At 40.2% G+C, this 23,897-nt stretch overlaps 1 protein-coding gene across 2 annotated transcripts; it reads left to right on the top strand.

Annotated features, from left to right (window-relative positions):
- On the top strand, positions 1–23,254 carry edaradd (EDAR-associated death domain). 2 transcript variants are annotated; one of them, XM_058650761.1, is made up of 6 exons: positions 1–217; positions 9,632–9,690; positions 10,084–10,126; positions 14,292–14,365; positions 18,621–18,669; positions 20,965–23,254. In XM_058650761.1, exons 1-6 carry the CDS (start codon positions 160–162, stop codon positions 21,351–21,353), a joined length of 672 nt encoding a protein of 223 aa, XP_058506744.1. In that variant the 5' UTR covers positions 1–159; the 3' UTR covers positions 21,354–23,254. The 2 variants fall into 2 exon arrangements, with proteins under 2 accessions (XP_058506744.1, XP_058506745.1); XM_058650762.1 differs by having other exon boundaries at positions 3–217; positions 14,295–14,365; positions 20,965–23,253.
- Positions 23,255–23,897: the final 643 nt, after the last annotated feature.

The following is a 23,897-nucleotide window of genomic DNA, read 5'->3' as shown; positions in this document are numbered from 1 at the left end:
TGTTGGTTCGTCACTAGTTTGACTGGTGTGAGCCGCCGTTAGCTCCTCTCTCACCTCCAGCTCCTCTCTTCTGCCCTCTCCTCTCTCCGCGTGTCGTCCTCGGACTTTGCTGTTACTCTCACACAGTTCTGTTTCACTCCGCTTGAAACATTTCCTTGCATGGGAGACCTCACGGCTTTAAAAATGAGCACTCTGCGGACGTGTAAGGAGCCCTTTGGTGAGTAAAGTGTCCTGTTATCTTCATGGACCGTGTATCAGAGTGTGTTTACAAATGTAACTGTAGCACTTTCTAAATCAACATAATCACCTGAAATCTTCTACTCAAGTAAAAGTACCACTATTTTGATAACATGTGTTATCAAAATAAACAACTGGTGTGGTTTAAAATTTAGTAAAGTACAGCACATACTTAAGTAAAAGTAAAATTACACATTTTCAAAAAACCTACTCAATTACAGAGTAAATGTAATTCATTTCGTTTTTAGTGGGATTTATGGGAATGTTTGCTGTAAAAACAGTATTAGTTTATTATTATTTAATAATATTATTATTAATATTTATTAATATATTTATTATTTTTCCTGATAAACCAAAACACTTTCTATTGCCCTTTAAAAACCACAGTGAAAAATCACTTTTATTTAAGTAAACCTACAGTATAACCTATATATATATACATATATATATACACACATATATATATATATATATATATATATATATATATATACATATATCCACTTTCTTTATTATAAATCAGTTTAAGATAAATTGAGATGATAATATAAGACAAAATAAGAAAGAATAAATTCAAGATAGATTAGATGAGAAAAGATTAGGAAAAAATAAGATAAGATAATGAATAACATGAGATAAAATAAGCACAGATGAGCTATTTTAACATATAATAAGATATGATATAAAATAAAATAAGGTAAGATGTGGAAGAGGAAAAGTACACCGTACATTTCAAAGTGTTAAAGTAATCTCTGTTGATTGGGCCCAAATGTACTCTGTAATAGTGTTATGTTGAACTCAAAGTTATACTAAAAGAGTTCTTGAGTGTATTTTGTGTTAAAGAATCAGTAAAAATTCAACACTAATCCAGAACATATTTCTTAACTCTTTCACTTTAAAGTTGCACTAGATTTACTCTCTAGGTTCTAGTGTGTGTGTCCTTGAGCAAGACAAAGACTTGCTCAGTGTCAGGTGCTCCAGTGCAACCAATGAATTCTGTGCATCATTTTCTCCCATTGACAAAACCTGGCAACATCAGACTCTGTTCACACTACCATACAAGCAAGGATGGATTACTGCGATGTTATTCATTGCAATATTTGAATGGGGCCCACTTGTTGTTTTGATATATCTTAATCGGGCCCCTCAATCATTTGTGTTATATTGTGTTTTATGTTAGTCACCCCTTTATATCTGAAAGGGGCCCCTCAGCCAAATAACACTAGTTATTATTATTATGTGATGTTTTCTAGGGCCCTTTAGGTAAAGTTATCCACACCTGATATCTTGACTTGGCCCTCAGTTAAATAGTGAAGGTTAAGTTATGTGATATGTCTAATAGGACCCCTCAATCATATTATTATTATTATTATTAGCCAGGTGTTAACTGACAAAAAGCACATTTAGCTAGAGGGAGAAGGTTACATGACAACCATAATATTTTTTACTTTTTTTTTTGCTTCTTTCGAGCAACCTTTGTTCTGCTGTCAATTTGTGCGTGAGTGCAGGGTGACGTGGGGGTGGGGGCCTGCAGGGGTCCTTTTCCAGTCAGGGCCTACGGGTCCACTGACTCATAATCCGTCCCAGCGTGTGACGTGTCAGAAATGCTGGTCAACACAACACAGACAGGCTGACTGATCAGGTTTAGAGACTTTATTTAACATAAATAATGAAGAGTAACTTAAAGTTGGCTGGGCAGGGGGCAGAGGCAGTGGCTTGTCAGGAGGAGGAGCTCAGTGAAGTGGGTTTCAAGACTGAGAGGCAGGCAGATAGAGGCTGAGGCGAGATATGGTGACCAAAGGAGAACTGGACCAAAAAATGAGACCTGAAGCACAGACGTAAAAACGATGACATAAAAAAACAGACTCAATTTAACATGAACTAGAGTAAATATCTTCCACAATCTGTGGGTCCCGACTCAGATTTTGGTAATAAGTGCTCCATGTATATATATGTGTACTTCATGTGCTCATGAACTCTTGACGTAATCTTCACACCCTGTTTTTAAATTTCAGCAAGAAGAGCTTTGTTTTTTCTACCTGATGTTACCTATACCACACACATACACACTGTTTTGATAAAGGATAATAAACATGTGTTTAGTCACATTGTAGGTAAATGGCTGTTTGACTGCAATCCTATATGATTCAAGTATATCCCTAAATTGTAATTTTTAGCAGATCCCGAGTAGGTCTATAAGCTATGCCAGGATGTGGACTTTTCATTCACAAAACAGTGACTGCAGCAGGGCTGATTAAAGCTGCAGTAGGCAAAGATTATGCAAAGGTTAGCACTCTTGCAGCAAGAAGACCCGGGTTTGAGACCTGGTCGGTTTCCTCCCACAGTCCAAAAACATGCACAGGGGATTAGGTAATTGACTGTAGGTGTGAATGTGAGAGTGAATGGTTGTTTGTCTCTATGTGGCCTTGTGATGGATTGTTGAATTTTGCAATGTGCACCCCGCCTTTCGCCCTAAGTCAGCTGTTATTGGCACTGCACCCCGCAACCCTCATGTGGACGATTAAGCGGTAGAAAATGGATGGATGGATAATCCGCAGAGCCACTGCTAGTGGAAAGTCCAGTTGGAGAATGTTATTGAGCAAAGTTGGCTCCAGGAGAACGTTGTTGTGGTCAGTCCTTGCCAGTAAGAAGACAATCGGAGCCTGGTGTAAACCAAAATATAGATCATGCTGGAGCTGAGAGCAGATTATTCCAGAGAAAGTTTGTGTCTTCCTGACTCTTATGAAATATCTTTAAAGGTCAATGGACAGATGATCATAGGTGTCATCTTGAGGACTGAGCAGTTTTAAAAGAACAGGAGTGGCCACACACTCTGAACTGCCCTGTGATTGGACAGAGTCTTAAAAATATAGAACCTAAGTTGGTACGATTCCTCATTGGTTAGTACTGTGTCAACTCTTGGTAATACCTTCATACTGCAGTATGTGATATTATCACAAGCCCTTTCTTAGTCACAGCAGTTAAAACCAAATCATCCGAGTTGTGTTGTGGAGCATTACAAGGAGGCACAGTGCAACGACAGTCTTAGAGGAAGTGACACAATCTGTTGTCGCACCATGTCAGCTCGTCCTTGTCTGTCTGAACCAGTTGTAATCATGTATGACATTCAGTGACCATAGTTTCAAGCAAGGGCTCGCTCCTGTCCAAGTTGATGGTTCTAAACCCACAGTTGTTGTTTTTTTGTCATGTCTAGGGCTCTGTACACTCTTCCTTACAGCTCTCCGACCACACATCTGTGTTAAATTATTGAGAAGCATCAATTAGTGCTTTGTATCTGCAATAATGTGGGGATAAGGTGCAGGGATGTAATGTTAGGGGTCGGGGTAAAATCAAATTGTGATGTATAGTACGGCTTTTTGGGGGGATTTAAAAAATATTTTTTGTCTTCCCATATCATATGTTTACTCGCTTGATGAACACAAACAACAACCTTTTGCACAATATCATTGTTACCAGCATACTGTTGTAGTGCATGTTTGTCATCGATTAATCTGTCGATTATTTTCTTGATGAATGGAGGACTTGTTTTGGTCCATAAAATGTGGAAAAATGTTGATCTGTGTTTGTCAAACCTGGAAATGATTATGTCTTCATCACATGTCTTGTTTTGTCCATAAATCAAAAATTATTCAGTTTGAATGATTTATTTGTTATGTGGAGCAAAGAAGCCAGACAATATTCACATTTAAGAAGCTTGTTTCAATAATGGAAAATAGACTCAAACCAATTAATAATTGAGTAACCGGATAATGTACTGATGTACATGTTATATAAGAATGAAATGAAATGTATCAGTCACTTTTAGTTTAGGAAGGAAAAGAAAATCACAATTATTAACACAAACGAATCACAATATTTGTAGAATGACAATAAATTATTCTAGAAAGCTCAAATATTGTGACACATCGACACATCGGACAAAAGCATATCGTCTCAGCCCTGTCTATTATCTTGTGATGTACTGGGATACTGTAAATAGTCACCAACATAGTCTATTTTAGAATAACCGTGTTATATAATATACAGTTGTCTTTATCTAGGGAGAGGAGTGAAAGGAGGGGAGAGAAACCAAATGAGAATAACGTCATAACTTCTTCGGACCAAACGTTATGAGTCACCTTCACCACACTAATGGCTGCATACATGCATGTATGTGGGTTTGCCACTATGACACAGGGGATAGTTCTAATACGTCCAAATGTCGCTGTAGAGTTGAAGATGAAGTGATCAAACTTTCCCCACCATGTCTTCTTTAACTCCCATTCACACTTCTAACGCAGGAAAATACCTTTGTGTCATTAACAGGTTCAAAGTTTTTTGACTGGAAACATGCTGTCACTTTGTCCACTGTTTCACTCTACTGCAACAAAGTCCATACAGAGCATTTACTGGTTATTGTTACATTCATATTGTTAATAAATGATTTCAATTTGATAATAAGACCTTAGTGTGGTACACTGCAAACAAATGATGGACATTATATCACACATGACACCATGGGACACCCCTACTCCTCTGCTTGTGTTTGGTCTGTTCTGGCTTTCTTCATTCTGTGCACTGATGCACTGTATATAAATGTGTGAGTGTGAATGGCTGAATGGCGTAAGGCAGCTTGGAGTTGTCATAAATAAAGTGTGAAATACAAACCGTTTACCATTTTAAAATGTTAGTTTTCCCTTGTGTCGCCACTGGCAGCCATGTTTTGTATCAGGCTGGTTTGTTAGAGCGGACTCTTTGCGTCAGTGCCTCATACAACTACACTTCAAAAAACCTGAATCATCGCTTTTAGCTGTTAAATTATATAGCGTTGTTTATAAAATAGTTTTTCACCACTCTGATTATGGAAAACCATTCATTTAATTTGATGATTTGTCATTTAATTCACAAGTCTTATCCTGTGCAGCTGAGAAATATGCACACACACACACATACACACACTGTGGAACTGAGCAAGACACAGTTGGTGTATGGCACGAGTTATTGTCGTGCCATACAACTCCATTCACGTGTAGAAACAAAGCCATGACAAAGAAAACAGGCTGATCAACAGGCTGCTCTGCTCCGAAACTCTGCTTTATCCTTTCATGGGTGGTCAAATGGAGAAAAGCTGGGTTCACCTGCAAGGATTTATGACCCTAAGCAGTGTATTATGATGTGGTTTGTATTTCATCTCTTGAACTTTATCCAGAGCGTGTAGTTACATGCCCCTGCATTCCCAGAGAGGCAGAAACAATGCTCAAGTGATCCACGGTTCAACTTACACTTGATAATTGGGTGACTGGTTGTAGGTTCTAAGACTTCATGCTTGGTATTTAAAGGGGAATACCACCACTAAGTTTTGTACTGGAACTTCTTCATGTTTGAGCAGTGTTACGACAAATCACCATTTAAGTTGATTCTCTATACTATACATAGTAATATTGAGATCTTACAAATAGATGTAGGTTCAGATAAAAGGAAATACATTTAAATTTAATTTAATTTAATTTAATTTAATTTAATTTAATTTAATTTAAACTAAATTAAATTAAATCTAATTATATATGTATATATATATAGTATATATATACATATATGTATGTATATACAGTATGTATATACAGTACATATATATATACAGTACATATATATATACTGTATATACATATATATATATATATATATATATATATATATATCCCTTCCCTGACTGTAGCTATAATGGAGCTGCCATGTGCAGATATAGGGAAAAGATTCAGCATTAGACCCAGTTACAGATAGTTTAAATTGTGCTTGTTTTGTTGAAGGCATGTGCAGAAATACAGTTTTGCTGTCTGAACTTTTACTGAAGCTTCATTCCTACAGATCTACACAGTATGTACTGAAATGCTAACACCTGTAACAGACTGAGGCAAACACTGGAACCAGCAAACTTTCCCTTTGTTCAGTTCAGCATAGCTTTATTTTTTTTAATTAATTTTCCTTTCCATTAGAAATTCTTGATAACTAGAGACTTTCTAAAATTAGAGAATGAAAGAGGCAAAGTACATCTTATCAGTCTTTTCAGATCTTGTGTGGGCTGGTTTGCAGACTCTGCGGTGATGGGAATTTACCATTCATTTCTCCCCTGAATGGATTACCCTGTCTGTCACCTCCTGTGGTCGCTGTATCGAAAAGTGAAGTTAAAACTTCGACATGAATGGCAAACCGTCATCGAGACTTAGAATAGTGCTGTATAAGAAACAAACTATTACGTACACACCATGTTACCACCAGTCACTTACACACAGTCAGTTGCAGGCAGGAAATGCAGCATCATGTTTGATATATGACGTGCAGTGTATGGAGGTCGGACAACCTCACTCCTCTCATTGTTTGGAAATGTTTCAGTGCTTTTACTGACACTTGCACCTCCATGGTTCCCTGTCTGAGTCACGACGGGGGCTCGTGTGTGTGTGTGTGTGTGTGTCGGAACGTTTCTGAAAACGGAACATTTAATGGCATTTTGATGTTTATCATCTTCAACTGCCATTTTAACATTTGATTACTGTATTTACAAGACAGATGGATGTGGTACACTGAATTATCGAGGTGTATCTGGGTTTCTTGACTGATACAAACATGATTGTCTGGTAATTGAGGATGACAAATTCTCACTGTTTTTAATGACCCACCATCGCCGCCCCACCCTTTGTTAGACATTTTAATAATTATGAGTACTATAAATACTAAATACTACTAAACCAACATACAGCACTCAAAATAATTTCTGCTATTTCTTACCAGAAACCGATCAGGTTGAAAGTCTGTCAACCTGATCGGGATTGAGTGCGGCTCTCTTTATTAACATTAAATATTACCCATGGATGAGAACCCGTGCTCAAAGTACACATATTTTACGTGGCAACATTGTATTGCCGTTCCATTTGTTAGTACCCTTCCGTTGGGGTACCAGAGTAATGGCACAGTACGGGTGGAGCTGGACCCACGACAGTAAGCTGATTGGGTGACAAATTTTAGATGCTCCTTTGTTGTCCGCTGTGTTGTCACTTGTGTCACCTACAACGACGCACCGGTACGACAGCATGACGGCACAGCCCCACATTTACCAGTCCAAACCGTACCGTACTTTACCACGATGGAAACACGCCACGTGTGTGCATGCGTGCTGTCTGAAAGTCGTGTTCAAAAGAAAATCAGATGCAATCCACTTTTAGTTCTGAATGTGAAAAGCCAAATCTGATCTGTAATGAGTCAGATTGATGATAATGTGAATGTAGCCAAGGAATCCAAATGCTGTTGTGGACATGATTAACAGCCAAAGATTCAGCCCTTTGGCCCAGGCAAAGCCTCTAAGGGTCCCCTGTGAATTTCATATTACAGTATTAACCTGGTTATATATATATATATATATATATATATATATATATATATATATATATATATATTCATATATGATGGTGTGACTAGTGCCTGACTTTACTCTGTGTTTTTTTAGAATCAGTTTGAAGTCCAAGGCTGACACATGAGCTGCCTCTTCTCTCTGTAACCGGCATTCTTTACACCAACTACTCTCTCAAGTGAACAGGACCACGGGATCTCTCGGAAATGGCACTTAATCCTAATTCTAGATTCCCATGCAAATCAAAGTTTCATCGTCATTGAGTGTAACCCAAGAAAGGCCAGGACCGTTCTTTATTTAGACCAATGTGGATACAATGGCTTCACAGTGACGTACACCGGTGTAGCCCAGTCCAGGTATTCTGTGGAGCTGAAAAGCTGCCTTTGTGCTGCTCTGCTAACTCTTCATCCGTGAATGTGTATGTAAAAATATTCTTTTTCAGTGCTGAGAGGATGAGATTTAAGAGAGTTTGATGTTGGTGCTGAACAGTATTTCCATTGTTTCCCAGTACATTTCGAGAGGCTTTCTTCAGGAAGCAGCCAAAAGATACTTCAAGCACTGTCACTTTAGTATGACACTCTACTTGTGTGATTTATATTCTTTATATTTATATTCTCAAAACACATTTGGTTTGATTTCCTCCTGGTTCACCTTGTGCACATACATGAGCACCCCTACTGTACATCTGCACCATCCCATCTGCTCATACTCCATATCGCTCAACCCTTTCCGGTGCAGTTGTCACAGCACTCTTGAGACATCTAAGAGGACGGTAACCATGGACACCCACTTGGGGTTATGCAAGGAGGTACAGTGGTCCAGTGGTCTCATATATAACCTATTGCTCAAATAATACAAGGACATACGAAGACCTGCTTGTGGAATGGAATATGAATGTTTGGAATACTTCACTGTCAAACACAGCCATGTATATGCATGGCAACTTACACAGAACACACAAAGTGCCGTAAAGCTTGGCTCACACTGGATGTATGAGCAATGTGTCTGCATTTGTTTCATACTCAGTATTGGTATCAGTCCGATTCTGGTCACTGGATCAGTTATCAGACGGATAAAAATGGAAAATCAGATACAATCCAGGAATTCTATATACTTAGGGCTGCAACGATTATTCGATTTATCAATTGTTTTGATCGATTACTTGGTTTGTTTGGGTTTTTTATTTAATAATTAAAACAAGCTTCAACTCCTTAAATGTGAAAATCTTCTGGTGTCTTTGCTCCCTATAACAAAGAACTCATGAAAACTGAATAATTGTGGTTTGTGGACAAAAAAGACATTTGACAAGAACATCATCATTTCCAGGTTTGGTAAACACTGATCGACATTTTTCAACCTTTTCTGACATGTTGAAAATGTAGTACTCGTACTACTAGAAAATAATCAACAGATTATATGGAGTGAAAATGTAAATAAAAGTCAGCAACAGAATTTTAGCATGTTGTGGGCTGTGTATTTCTGTGAAGAATATTTGTAACACAGTTGGAGAATTGTGTCTTCTTTAACAGCTTCATGGGTCTAAAATGACTGATACTTGACTTTGTGATATCGCTATCGATATTGGACACAACAAAGTGGTATTGTGCCATCCCTAATTTCATCCATGTTATCAGATTAGAGCAGGCGTACTGTCTTTCTTCTCTGTTAGCCAAGGAAATGCACTTTACTGTGTCAGATCACTGAATCATAGATCATAGATTCAACAAGGCTTTTATTGTGAAATATTTGCAGGGCCTACAAGCAGTCTAAATATCATTTTGCCATTATATTTAAAGTTGAGCTCACATAAACAACGTTATTATACTCAGGTTGAGATGCTTTTTCCCTAGAGGATGTGGCTTTTCTCTCTAAAACATCAGCTGATGATTAATGTGTGAAGTAGGAAGTGGAGGAAATGTTTAGAGGTGGTGACCACATGTGATTATGGTACTTAAATCCTCTTCTTTTTACTTTTTTTTTTGTTGGTAACAGACAGAACCAGCTCTGAACCTGTGGAGGACACAGACACCACCAGCTTTGTGGCAGAATTTGTAAGCACCTTCTATTTATTAATTTCATGTGTTTTTTTGTGGCGCCTTGACTTGTCGTATGTCCAGTTTGCTTTGAGCTGATTCCTCGCTGCTCGTCTTCAGAGAGCAGAGTCTTAGCAGTAATCTGCAAAGCACTGTACCATAACTGAACACGCTGTGCTGTGATTGCTAGAGCCTGAGGGCTTATTTAGGGACAAGTCGTAGCAGGCTGCTCCCTCTCTGTGCACACAAGGGAGTCATTTTGCGCCGCATTTGCACCTTGATTCTTGACTCAGACCCATGAATGTAAAGCGTGCACAAAGACAGCGAACAGAGCAGACAAACCTGTCTTTCTCAAGCCTGTATTCATTTGACTTTCTAATGTCATCATGTCTGCCCTTGTCTCTCCCACAGTCCTTGGAGGCCAATTATCCAGTGCAAGTGGCAGATCCTCATGGTAAGCACACATATCTGAACACTAATACTAATCATTTAGGGCTGTCGTTGTGAACGACAGGCCTACTTTGATCAAAAGGGACTTCTTCATTACAGAATTCAAAATGTTCTACAGTTCTCTTCACAGAGTTTATTTTGCATGACTTAAAAGCTCCGATATATTTGATTTGATTTGACTGTTAAGCACTTATAACATTGTTAAGAAAAGGCAGCCCGTGGCCAAGATGGCAGCCCATGGCCAAGTGGAAAGGGAACTTGGCTTGTAACCGGAAGGTCGCCGGTTCAAGTCCCCCCCAGGTCAAAAGGGCTGGGGTACCCCTGAGCAAGGTACCCAACCCCCATAGCTCCCCGGGCGCTACTCAGTGTGGCAGCCCACTGCTCCTAATTCTAGGATGGGTCAAATGCAGAGAAACAATTTCCCTAAGGGGATTAATAAAGTATAAATCTAAAAGTTACGAAAGCTACGAACTCCCGCCAGGTCAAAGGTTGGGGTAACGGTGAGCAAGGTACCCAACCCCCAATTCTCATTATTAACTGGACGCTCCAAAATTGAGTGAAGGGCGAAGCATCCAACATGCGACGGTAGCTCAGTGGAAGGTTGTCGGTTCGTTTCACGCTGATGTGTCCTTGGGCAAGACATTTACCCCCCCGTTGCTCCTGACGGTTGTGCCGGCAGTTCATTCACATTTTCATACAGCGCGTCAATCATCACACGCTGTATGAAAATGTGAATGAATGAGTGTGTAAAGCAGCTTTGAATCGTCATCTAGCACATTATCCAGTGTTCTCCTAGTGCCGTTCTCCAAATCAATGTTGCGTCAGGAAGGGCATTTGGTATGGTGGCCTACAGGCCAAACACACAAATGCTGCAAAGAAAACAAAAACAAAAGGCAAATGAACTGCAGAAAGCCAAAACACATGCATCAACAGAAATAGAATTCAATCTCAGGAAAAAGTAGCAAAGACGAGGAAAATACTCCAATTGCCCACAAAATGTGATCGTTTTCCTGAAGTATTCCATCCAATTTTATTTCAATTTCAATTCAAGCTGATTTGTATAGCGCCAAATCACAACACACAGTATCTTGAGGCTCTGTACGTAGACAGCATTAAAGTACAGAGCAGAGAAACCCAACAATTCACACAATGAACAAAAACTGTGACATCAGTGAAGAGAAGAAACTCCTTTTTTACAGTTTTCAGTTTGTTTACAGAAATCTCTGGCAGAACCAGACTATATATATATATATATGTATATATATATGTGTATATATATATACATATATATATATATATATATATATGTATATATATATATCCAACACTGGCAAGCCAGTAAGGTGACAGAGCTTCTCCTCATTTGAGGTGAAGAGAAGACGGGTGATGTCCTTCTTCCTCTGGCTCATGTTGTTTCCGGCACATTCATGATGTCACAGTTTACACATGTGTGATGTTTGGTGAAAATTTTACCACAGGGCAGAAAAACCACTGGCACTTTGAGTTTTTTTGTGGGTTTACACAGGTTCAAAAGTTCTCGCTGAACCTGCTAATTGTGGTGTTTTGGCAGCTGGTGGAGTCGCTGCCGAGGACAAACACTCCCTCTGTCCTCCGTCTTTAAAATCAGAGACTATTGCCTGCCATTCTCTCTAGTTGGCCTTTTGTTGTCTTGAGATTTCTTTTTTTTTTTTATTACCACGACAGTCCTACTAAACTAACTTACTAAAAAGAATACTATTTATTGTCTGCCCATTTATAAATTGCCTTTGTGTAGAAGATGCTTTAGTGCTGCAATTAAGGGAATAACGTCTCGTTAGTTAACTGCTCAAACGGGGCGAGAAGCGAGAGAATGTTCTCTGGTGTGAAGTGAATGTCGCGGGGAGTTCATAATCAGCGCTGTATGCAGACTGTAAGTGTCACTTTTGCACAAAGAGACTTTCCAGCATTTAATAGTTGCGTGTAGTCACATCTTGTTAGCATTGTTTAATTGGTGTTCCAAACGGATCTTGGACAGACTCTAAGCGGGAATAGACTGGCGTGTGCTGGCCACAGTTTTTGCATGCATCATCACAACATCCTGTTTTCGGTGATAAAAGTCTTTCGGCTTGATATGTTTCGATCACCGAATTTTCGGTGCATCTCTAATAAAATCTCTTATTCAGAATTCATATTTCTAAGACTTTGTGGACTCCGTGGTCTCCTTCATCGTGTTTTCTTTAATATTCTTTGACATGTCCACGTTTGACAAACTGGACACGTTTTGAGAGATTCACACGAGGGCTGCAATTCTTCCTCGATTAACAATTGTTAATCGATAACTAAATGAATTGTGAACTATTTTGATCAGCGATTATCAGATAATCAGTCTGAGTGTTTGCTCAATAATTAAAATAAGTTCTTGGATTTTTTTAGCTGCTTTAATGTGAATATTTTCTGGTTTCTTTGCTCCATATGACGAAGAAACCATTAGACCTGAATCATTTCGAGAACATCATCATTTCCAGGTTTGGTAAACACTGATCAACATCTTTCAACACTTTCTTACATTTTACGAACCAAACAAGTACGTGATTATCGAGAAAATCGTGGACAGATGAATCGATGATGAAAACGATCGTTAGTTGCAGCACTAATTCACACACCTGTTTACTTTGTTTCCAATAGTTTACACTGCATGTCAGGACAAAGACAAGTCTGCCTCTGCTCATCATCTGATTCTGTGCCAGAATATTTTAGCTATTAGAGGGAAAATGAGAGTGAATTAGAGCCGAGTGGGACAAGCTGAGAATGACCTGAAGCACACAACCAAGACAAGTCTGTGACTGTCCCTGAGTGGCCCAGACAAAGACTGAATGTAATCTCTTTAGAACATGTGTGAAGAGAGCTGAAGATGTCAGTTCACAGTTGCTTCTAATCCAATCTGATCTGAGAGGATATGTCGAGAAGAGAAGATGAAAACTGCACAAACCCAGGTGTGAAAAGCCTGTTGAGACTCACACACAAAGGGTTTCAGCTGTAACACTGTGAATATTTAAGTACAAGTTTTCATCATGGGTTACCGATTGTAGATCAGTTGGACACAAATGGACATTTTCTCAGTTTACAGTGTATTTATTTGCAGTTGCTTTCATCTAGTTGTTTTTCTGTCTTTGTAAATGACAGACGTTTCAAAGTATTATGACATACATAACTTTGACAGATTAGTTAGCTCTAAAATCAAGGCCTTGACTTTCTAAACATTTATGTTGGGTGCACGACTGACATTGTGTCCTGAGACCAAATTTCAGTAGCTGCTAAATTGAAATGAGCAAAAACGTTAATGGCAATTACATGAATCAATAGCACAATACCAAATGTAACTGATTGTAAAGAAGGAAAGGTTTCTGTCCTGTAATATGTGCACTGATGTTAGTTAGCTTTCTGCTATATAGGGCTGCAAAATTATTTTGCGTTAAATATCTAATTGCATTTTCTCTTACATATATTGTATTTGTGATTGAAGTTGCAGTACGTCAAGCTTCACTTCAGATTTTTATAGAGTTTAAAACAAGATAGACGATGACTATGTGAGCCACCATCAACATATGACAAAAGAACGACTATGCCAATGCAAGACTGACACGTAAATTGCAACCTCTGCGATTTGCCAGTTCTGCTTCCTCTAATTGTTGTACCCTTGTACTAATGGGGGGCGACTTAGATGTGAACTTTCTAGGTACAGTTAACGTCTTGTTCTCCATCTGCCAGCCTCACCACCATGGGGAGCAGGGCATTCATTGATGTAATGCTCCATACACGTGAGTGAAGGTTAATTCATAACTCTTGGTCAGTCTTTAGCGCCATTAAGTGTTATTTAAACATAAACATAGAGCCATTTGATCATTGAAAGTCCAGTTGTTTGGAGCTTGCATGCTTTTGTACAAAAAGCTCATTAATCCAGAGAGAGTTTGTGTTTTTCTGATTCTAATGAAATATGTTAAAGGTCAGTAGACAAATCAATGTCATGAGATAATGTGTCATCTTCAGGAGTGATCTTCACAGTTGTGAGTAGCATCATGCTTCAGGGCCGCCTTCACTGTTGTTTCTCCCCCAACAACATGTTGATAAATTGTGTTTGAGTGTGTTTTCAGTGATAAATGAACACCCTGACACCATTAACATGTCTTCAGCAGATGCTGTGACACTACACCTGAGCTCCATGCCCTCTGGATACCTGAATCCCTCCTCAGACAGAATAAGACAGGTCAGTATTACCACCTTTTAATGCTTTTCACACTAAATCTGTTTCACAGCTGTTACACGTCCACAGAATCATGCGCTGCATGCACATCTCACACATATATATAAATATTTTTGCACCTGCAGAATCCAAGGTGAGCACAGTACAAACCTGGACAGCTACACACACCATCCCCCACCTCTAAACCAGTCCAAACATGTCCACATATTTGTTGCAGGTATTTGACAATGATAGTCTAAAACACAGCCAATCCGCGGGTTCATGTGCGTGCCGAACCGTGACGGGTGAGCTGTACGGATCACGGATCAGCTGTGATCCATTACACCACTACAGAATTATAGTAAGATTTTGAAAGTACAAGAATATTATGATGGAAAAGAAGAGGATCAGGCACTAACAGTCAGGAGGGAGCCAGAGGGTGACAGACAGTGATGGATAATACAGTTGAAATATAAGACTAGTGTCCGGGTCTCTTTAAACTGTCTTTGTATATATGTATTATATATGCACAGAGTTACTAATCATTTAACTGGGCTTGTAACCGGAGGGTCACGGTTCGAGTCCCCAACTGAGCAAGGTACCCAACCCCCATTGCTCCCCGGGTGCTGCTCGGTCTTGGCTGTCCACTGCTCCTAATCCTAGGAAGTTTCCTAATGGAGGATGGGTCAAATGCAGAGAAGAATTTCCCCAAGGGGATTAATAAAGTATAGAAAATGAAACATTTCTGCTTACACATATATGCCAGGGATTCCATTCATACTAAGGCTTTATCCACATGGAAAATAACTTACTGTACATTAAGAACCCTAACCCTAACCCACTACCTATTTGATCTTTTCTCTCTAAAAGGTTTTTGTAAACACAGCATCATTTCAAGAAATGCTGTAGTACATATTCCAGGCCTGTATGTAGCGCTGTAACGCTGCTACTTTAAGCTCTTTGCATACAGTCACCTCATGCTGGGGTGCTTGTTTATGTCCTCATGGAGTCTGCTAGTTCAGTGTCTCCCAACCCTGGTCCTCAGGGAACACTGCCCTGCATGTTTCTGATTCAGATGAACAGCTCGTTTTCAGGCTTCTGCAGAGCTTGGTGACGAGCTGACCGTTTGAATCAGGTGTAGGTTGGAGCAGGGCAACATCTATCAACATCAATAATGAAATACACCCTTTTATTTGGTAATAAAATGTAACAGTATTCCAGTGTAAAATAAAAAATACACGTCAAATGTTATTAAATCTTTCCAATAAAACATTTTTAAGATAACATGACATTAGTTGAGATTATATTAGATAAACTATATAAAAAAAATTGAAATAAAATAACATTCAACTATTACAATAAGATAAAGAAAACAAGAATAATACAGAAGAGAAAACTTGCACACTGTTCACTGTACAGACGATGGAAAATTGTACGACAAACTGTGATGAGTGGAGTTGACAGTATGCAGTTTATATATAATTACAAGAATGTACATTTGTGACATATGATGGAAGAACACCATTTATTAATGTGCAGTAAAAGTAGTAGATCTTCAATTATCATTAGCTATGTTTACAAGGCCACGTCTGTTCATTTTTCTTTTATTGGATTTAAAATAGCGCAGTAACAATAATGGAAACACCAAACCAGGAAGTCATGATTAGATTCGATTGAATGTTTATAACTACCTGAATGACCACCAGCATATACCAGCCCTCTCGTTCGGAAGGAACTTTGTTTCAGAATGATCTGTATCGGAAGAGAGTTTTCAGATTGGCACGTTTACATGATGTCTTTTTTATTCCGATTGCTTGTGTCCATGTAAACAGAGCTAGAGTTGTGTTTCTCTTCATGCAAAGCTAGCTGCAGCTGCAGATTAAAACGTGTTAGCTTTTGCTGTTATGACAACTAGCGAACGTAGAGAGTTATATTCCACCTTGGCAGACACACACACTCTGCTCATGCTTTCTAATTTAAGCCATGAGTATACAGGATGTGGTTTGGTGCCACTGAACTGGAAGGAGCAGCTATGAGTTTTGATAATAACAGACCATGAACGAGAGTGAGAACATCACACATCGTTCTAAAGCTTTGTAAACGAAAGTATTGCTGAAAATAAACAGTAGAAAGCAGCATTTGGAGTTGAAGCAGAGAAAAATCAGCCTAGGCCACTCTTGTCTATTCAGAACTAGTGAAATACACACAGTGCATCAGTGCAGCCCTTCGGGGGGGGTTTCTTGATTCTCTGTCTGATCTTGATGTACTGTCGTCGTCAGAGGAGCTTCTGTTGAGACATGTTTCACTCGCAGGAGCCAAAAAACATCACACGCTCTGAAATATATACGAGGAGACTGCACCTGCCACAACTAAGCTATAGAAAAAGAAAGAGGAGAAAGTCACAGCTGGGCACTTACACCAACTCACCTGTACCAACTCACATCGCCTGTACAGTGAAAGTTTCCCCCACTCTGAGGTCACTTACCTCGACTTTTGACCTTTGACCTTCTATGCTTATGTGGTCATCCATGAGTCCAAGTGAATGTTTTTGCATGATATGTCCAGGTATGATATGTCCTTGCAGCAAAAAGACCTGGGTTCAGGACTTGGTCGGAACAAGGACCTTTCTGCATGGAGTTTGCATGTTCTTCCTGTGTGTGCGTGTGTGTGTGTGTGTGTGTGTGTGTGTGTGTGTGTGCGTGTGTGTTATATGCTAGAAATAGTTAGATGATTAATGCTTGAGTAGAGAGTAATCTACAAATGATTCCAGGCATTTCCACACATTCTGTTCACACTGAACTTAGCATCCAGGCAAACTCTCTCCTTCAGTTTTAGTGGCACTAATATCTCACTGGGCCATATCGTGGTGGACTCGTGATCTGTGCAGGACATACCCCACATTTCTCCCTATGTCAGCGGGGACTATTTGTGCTTATCAAGAAAATATTTATGGTTAAATCATCTCCAAATCAAATAAAAATGTGGTTTTTGCTTTTAAGGTCACGGTTTGATTCTCAATCTTTTTTCTCCCTTTTAGCACAGGTGGGTCTGTGATTGTTAGGCTTGTTTAGTTTAGTCTAGGATCATTGGTTTTATGTCATGATCACGATAACGTCCATGATTTGTTTGCAATGTGCCACGCTGAGGCCTTATAATAATGTAACAATAACCAGTCAATTGTAAACTAAGTGTAAAAAGAAGAGACATCATAGAGAGTCATGAAGCTCTGTGATGCTCTGAAGGTGCAGCGATCTGTTGTTAAAGCCACTAAATCTGACCTCTGACCTCCAATAACATTATCATACATGGAATGGTGTGGTCCCAGTAAGCTAATTAAATGTTTAAGTCCAGGGTTTTCCACTACTGAATAAGGTCACATGTCTGATGCTATTAATACACTTATAGTGATAGTTATCGCTTTAGCGCAAGTGGAATTTGAAGTTTTGCTCCAAATGAGGACAGAAGAGTTGCCTGTTGTTCCCACAGTTACGTCAGCGTCCTTACGATGCATGCGGAGATGCAACTTTGTCGACACAACTCTCGGGGAACTCTTTCCACACCAGTGATTTCAGAGAAGCGGGCTTTGTGTTCCCTGACAAGCTTCAGAAGTGAATTCTAGCGCTCAAAAAACCTGTTTAGCACTTTTACAGGATATATGCTTCTTGACCCCGTCCACTCCTGCTCTGCTGCTGTATACACACAGATGCTCCCTCAGTCAGGTCTGATACTATTGCTCGACAAAGGATGCAGCGTGCTAATAATATTACATCATTTCTGGTCACAAAGCCCAAACAGAGGCAGGCTTTTTTTTCCGGCACTGACTCATAGTCAGCACTGACTGCACTGTTGGGGCTTCCTGTGCCGAGAACCAGCCTGAGACAGGACCTCAAACATGTTAAACCACATGTGATGCCTTGATTGAGAGATTGAGTGAGAGGGAGGGTTGTTTTGTATGTTTTGGTAATGATGTTTTACCAAAAGTCTTCATTTAAATGTGATAAACATGTCTCAGGATAAATCAAAATCCTTCCCCGGAATGTGATATAACCTTCTCTTCTCAAATAATTAGGTAACAGCTTTATTATTTCAGTAATATGTCATTTTAATGGCAGTTTTAAGGACTTTGCCATTTAGTTTTATTTGTCTCATTAACACACAGGCAGATCAGAAAGTTACTGTGAAAGTGAATCATGTTAATATGTATTCTGCAAGAAATGTAGTAGCATCCTGGGTGTGATGAAACTAAGAGAAATCATGTTTATTTTTTTCTGTGTTGCAGCCAGTTGAAGATGTGGACGAATGTACCTGCCCAACATCTACATCACCTGGTAAATAACAATCTCATCATTGTTGTAAATGTCTAATTTTACAAACACAAACATTCATGCTGTGCAGTAACATGAACACAGTGTTCTTGAAATGACAGCCTCCTTTAGTGGAGATGCACAGGAAGTAGGGGGAGAGGTGGAAGTTGTTGAGAAGCAGAAACCATTATACTCTGGTCACCTTTAGGCAGCAGATACTGTAAGTGAATGAGTAAATGCAAGGAATTAAACTCATATTTACTCCTTTTCAAACTAGATTTTGATACACTGTAATTTGTGAAAGTAAGCGGTATTGGACTGCGCTGTGCGACCCCTTTTGCCTTTAACCCAGTTGGATTATCTTCAGTGAAAACATGGCTGCCAACAGGGAGATAAGGAAACGTTTTAGCTACTTTACGAAAGGCTCACCTGTCTGTGTCACTTTGTAATCTGTTCACTCTCCTGAACCAAAGCCCATGGAGAAAGTCACAGCACACAGGAGTTGATGATCCACTGCCGCCTCCATCAGGGAGTTCAGATACGTTACTTTGTGACTCAGTTGTTTGAACTTCCTTCCTTCAGATTTACCTCAATGACACAAACTGACATAAATGAGACAGCAGTAGATTTAACAGCTCCTGTGTTGCTGCCAGCTAAAAACAATAATTTCCTCCATGGACTTTGGTGTTGGGAGAGTGAGTGGTTTACAAACACATTCTTATGATATAAGGAGACTTACGCTGTCATAGATTTTATGAAGTGAGCCTTTTGTTAAGTTGTCTCCCTGTTGGCAGCCATGTTTTCCCTAAGAACATGGCTGCCTGTCTCAGGCTGGTTCTTGGCACAGGGGATGTACACGGTGCATATTGATGTGTTCCATTCACATCGGAACGTGGAAGTCAGAACTGGGAGCAGGGCCGGTTCTAGGCAGGCATATATGAGGGGGCAGTTAGAAATGTGAAGGGGGCATCATGTGTACACATCATGCTCCAGCACTTATTTTTCTGTGCTTATAGTAACGATGCTTTCTTCATTGAAAAGGGTCTATGTGTCCAACCCCAACCTAAAGAAGTGGATTGCACTTTGTCAGGCCTCTACCTTCAGACCTGTCTAACTTGGGTGTCCCACCTGAAGACTAAGCTCCTGCTGGTATAGCTCTTAAGGTCACTGAGGCACACAAACCCCCTGACCACAATAAGGTGGCAATCCCTCAGGGGGGGAAACTGAAAAATAAAAATCAAATAAATGAATAAAATAAAATGAAAAAATAAAACATCCTTCATCCAGATTTTATCAACCAACAACATAACATTTATCATAACTGGATGGCCTAATTCTCAAATTTTAACCAAAAATAGGACTTCACACACTATAGTCAATATTTACAAAACTGAAAGGTAGTCTTATGAATAATAATAAAACATCTTCTCAAACTAATTTATAAAACACAACAGAACTTTTTTTTTTGGCAACTTAACAGCTCAAAAAACGAATTTCTCTCCGCTGTGATTATATATATATATAAAAAAAAACTGTACAGAACTACAGCCTGGGGCGGGGCTTTACGTAGGGGTCCGTCAGACACAGGTCACTTGTCTTCAGTTTGTCACATGCAGTGGACATGGCGCTGCTCCTTCAAAGTCTAACCCACTCCGTGGCCGTGCTGAAACCTGACACAAACTGTCAGGCTACGTCTTGGCTCATTTACATACTGCAACAGTGATTGGATGTTTACTGAGGGCTGAGGGGTGTGTGCGTGCGTGTGTGTGTCTGTGCTGCGCAGCCTGTCAATACAAGCACAGCGGAGGGACAGAGAGATGAGAGGGATGTATCGTGTGTGTCCCTTTTTCGGCGGATTTTTCCGCCACTGCAGATTATTTTGTCAACTTGTAATGTATATTAATTTTGTGAGTATATTAAAATGTGCTTTCTCAAATTCCAAAATTTCGATTTGAGGGGGCAATACATTTATTTAAGGGGGCTCTGCCCCCTCTTGCCCCTGCGTAGAGCCGGCCTCGACTGGGAGTGATGTCACCCCCAAGTTCATCACGTTCCAGTTGAGAAGTCGGAAACAAGATGGACCTCAACGTATCTTGGGTTAGCCATTGTTAGCAACACCAGTCGATGACAATGTTCAACATGCTATTTTGTGCACACGTCTGTGGCTAAAAATCCAACAGTACTATGTGTCCGACGAAACAAATGTGACAGAAGTGACATGAACAGTAAAATCAATGAGTCAATGTCTCATTCAACACTTCAAAAAAAACCGAACTGTGACTTTAAACTACCTCCTTCTTTATCCATCTCTGTGCTCAGATTACCCCAAAGAGCTACAGCTGCTGAACAGCCCCTGTGAAAAGTGCTGCTACCCAGCACCTCCTCCAAAGATCAGTGACCTCATGAACGACAAAGATCTCCTGGACTTACTACGTCTCAAACTGGATCCGAACCACTGCACTATCAAAAACTGGAAGAACTTTGCAAGTCGCTGGGGAATGAGCTATGATGAACTGACCCTGCTGGAGCACCGGACCCAGGGCTCTCTGTCCCACAGCCCCACCCAGGAGTTCCTGATGCGATACAACCAGAAAACCGTCACTGAGCTCACTGAACTTTGCCGCATCTACCAGCGCATTGATGTACTCAGAGTGCTGCAGAGCTGGATAGAGAAGGACTGGCCGTCAAGGTGGCAACAGACTCATTGACCTGTTTCACTCCGTATATTTATCCTGTCTCTGTATTTTCTTTTTCTTTCAGGGTTGTATTTGTTGGGAATTTCTGCCTTTTCATGAGCTTTGATATATGTTACTCAATTTCAGTTAGAAAAAAAAAAACTTAGTAGGTTGGGTTCGGGCTTGTTTGGAATGGTAAAAACCCTGGGTCAGGCTTGCGTTTCAACTGAGAACAGTAACTTCACTTGGTAGTACCGGTGCAACGACAATGAACGACATTGAACACAACACAACAGACAACAATGGAGGTAATCCAGCAGCTCTTTTTTTCCTGCTCGGTTCGTGACTGTTTGTCTCCACAAGATGTCGAGCTTTGTATGAGAATAGACTGCGGACGTTTGCCTCAACTTCCATGGGACATTTACAGCGGTTGTAAGGGAGTGACGGTTTTCTGTCACCTAATCAGCTGACTATTGTGGGCGGAGCTGGTCTAGCAAAGGAATATTACAGTAATAACAGTAGGTACCGGTAATTGCTAATGGAAACACAAAAAAATGCCTACCATACTGTACCAAACCACACCAAACTGAACCGTTCCACAAGGTGGAAACACGACTTTAGAGTCAGACGTGTTCACAGCAGTAGTAGAATTTCTGGAGGATTCAACGGAGGGGAGGAGTCTGCCTTCAGCATGTAGGAGGTGGGACACTCATTCACTCTCTGAAGATCATCCAGAGCTTCTCCTGCAGTATTTGTGTTTACACATACAGCCCCTCCAGAGAATGTCTAGACTTCACTGTGTGTCTGGAAGCAGCTAAACAGTGTAAAAGAAAAGAAAACTGTATTAGAGGTGCACCATTTCAACAAACCCCCATTTTAGTCTGTGTTGTGGTGTCTGGGTCAGGGTTTTGGTTCAGTTTGTTTGGCTCATTCAGAAGAAGAAAACTACCACTTCCATTTTCTAATATTGTTTATAGAATAATGTTTAACACCATCAATCATGTGTGAAACATAAAACTATGTCAATTTTTTACAAATTCATATTTTCATTTCAAACACGAAAGGTGATGTATGTAAAACTTGTACAATGGCCTTAAGCATTTAAATCGGTGACTGCCATCCCAGTTGAAAACATTGTAGAGCATGGTTGCTGAACACAGACGGAGCAGCACTGTGTTTACACACACATCCACGTAGATAACATCATATAGATCGAGGTGGTTACTTTGTGCTCTGAGCAGCAGCAGAGTCACAGCAGCGGAGAATCATCACACGGTGAGAGAATGATACGAGAGACAATAATATAAACAGACTGTAAAAATGTGTGTGTTAGCTAACTGTGGCTGAAACTCACCATTTTCCTTCCAAGTCCGGGAATAAAGTATTGCATATTGTCTTCAACTTCATCTTTGCTCTCAGCATCTATATTTTAAAGCAGATCCTTCTTTTTCCTCTCTTCTGGTCAAGACATTTTTGTGAGGGATACCAAGGCTTTTTTAGGTCCATTAGACAAACTTTTTTGGATACCTGGGTGTTCAAGTGTAGCAGGGTTTTTTTTATTTTTTTTTTATTTTGACCTGTCCTGCCCAGTAACTACGACATGTAATATGGTTGACTGCATGCCTGCATGAGAGAGAGAGAGCGAGGTGGACAATAATTTAAATGTAGTGCATGGGTTAGTAACATTGAACAATTGAAGTTATATAAAATAGACAAATCAAAACATAAACAACATTAGACTGACATTAGTATGATAGTAACAGGTTAATAACATTACACAGTTGAAATTATATAGAACCCCACCAGACACCAACCACACGCCCCCCATCCCAGGGAGGGACAGGCGGAGGCCCACGTAGGGCCCCAAGCCAAGAGGGCCCCCAGAGACGGGCAGACCCCCGAGCTGGTCCAGGGCAGATCCCCCAAGCAGAGGCGGGGCCAGAGGTCCAAGGACTTGCCACCACTGACCCCACGGTGCCCTTGCGAGGGGCCCCACCAAACATCATATACATATATATATATATACATATATATATATACGGAAGCTGCACAGTGAAAACTACTGGCTGCACTTTGACTTCCACAGGCTCAAGATTGAACTGACAGTCATGTACAAACTTTGGCAAACTTTGAGGCAAGGAGCCCATCAGACCTGCTGCACTGTCTGACACTTAACAGCTGACTGAGAGCATGCCGCAGCTGTGTCCCCTCACCTGCCTGGTGCTGACCATCCCTGTGTCCACCTCCCCTGTGGAGCGGTCTTACTCGGCTCTGAAACAAATCAAGACGCACACAGAAACAGTACCGGACAGGATTGCCTGGGAGCTTTGGTACTGATGTCCATAGAGAAAGGACTTCCTTTGGAGCTCAAGTCAAAGGACAAACTTTACTACGCTGCCATTCACCCACTTCACAAGGAAAGACCGAAGAATGCATTTCGTTTTCATGTAAGGTAGGCCTATGTTGTAAGCCACATCAAGGGCATCACTTTGTTTATAAAAGTGCCGGGGACAATAACCATAGCTTAAGTGTGGTATGAAAAGTGCTGGGTACTTCATCCGTTTGACGTTTCATTAC

This window comes from Solea solea, chromosome 15 (assembly GCF_958295425.1).
Source record: "Solea solea chromosome 15, fSolSol10.1, whole genome shotgun sequence".
Lineage (NCBI taxonomy): Eukaryota > Metazoa > Chordata > Actinopteri > Pleuronectiformes > Soleidae > Solea > Solea solea.
The sequence above is the reverse complement of the archived record's forward strand: the minus strand, read 5'-3'. Positions and strand labels throughout refer to the sequence as shown.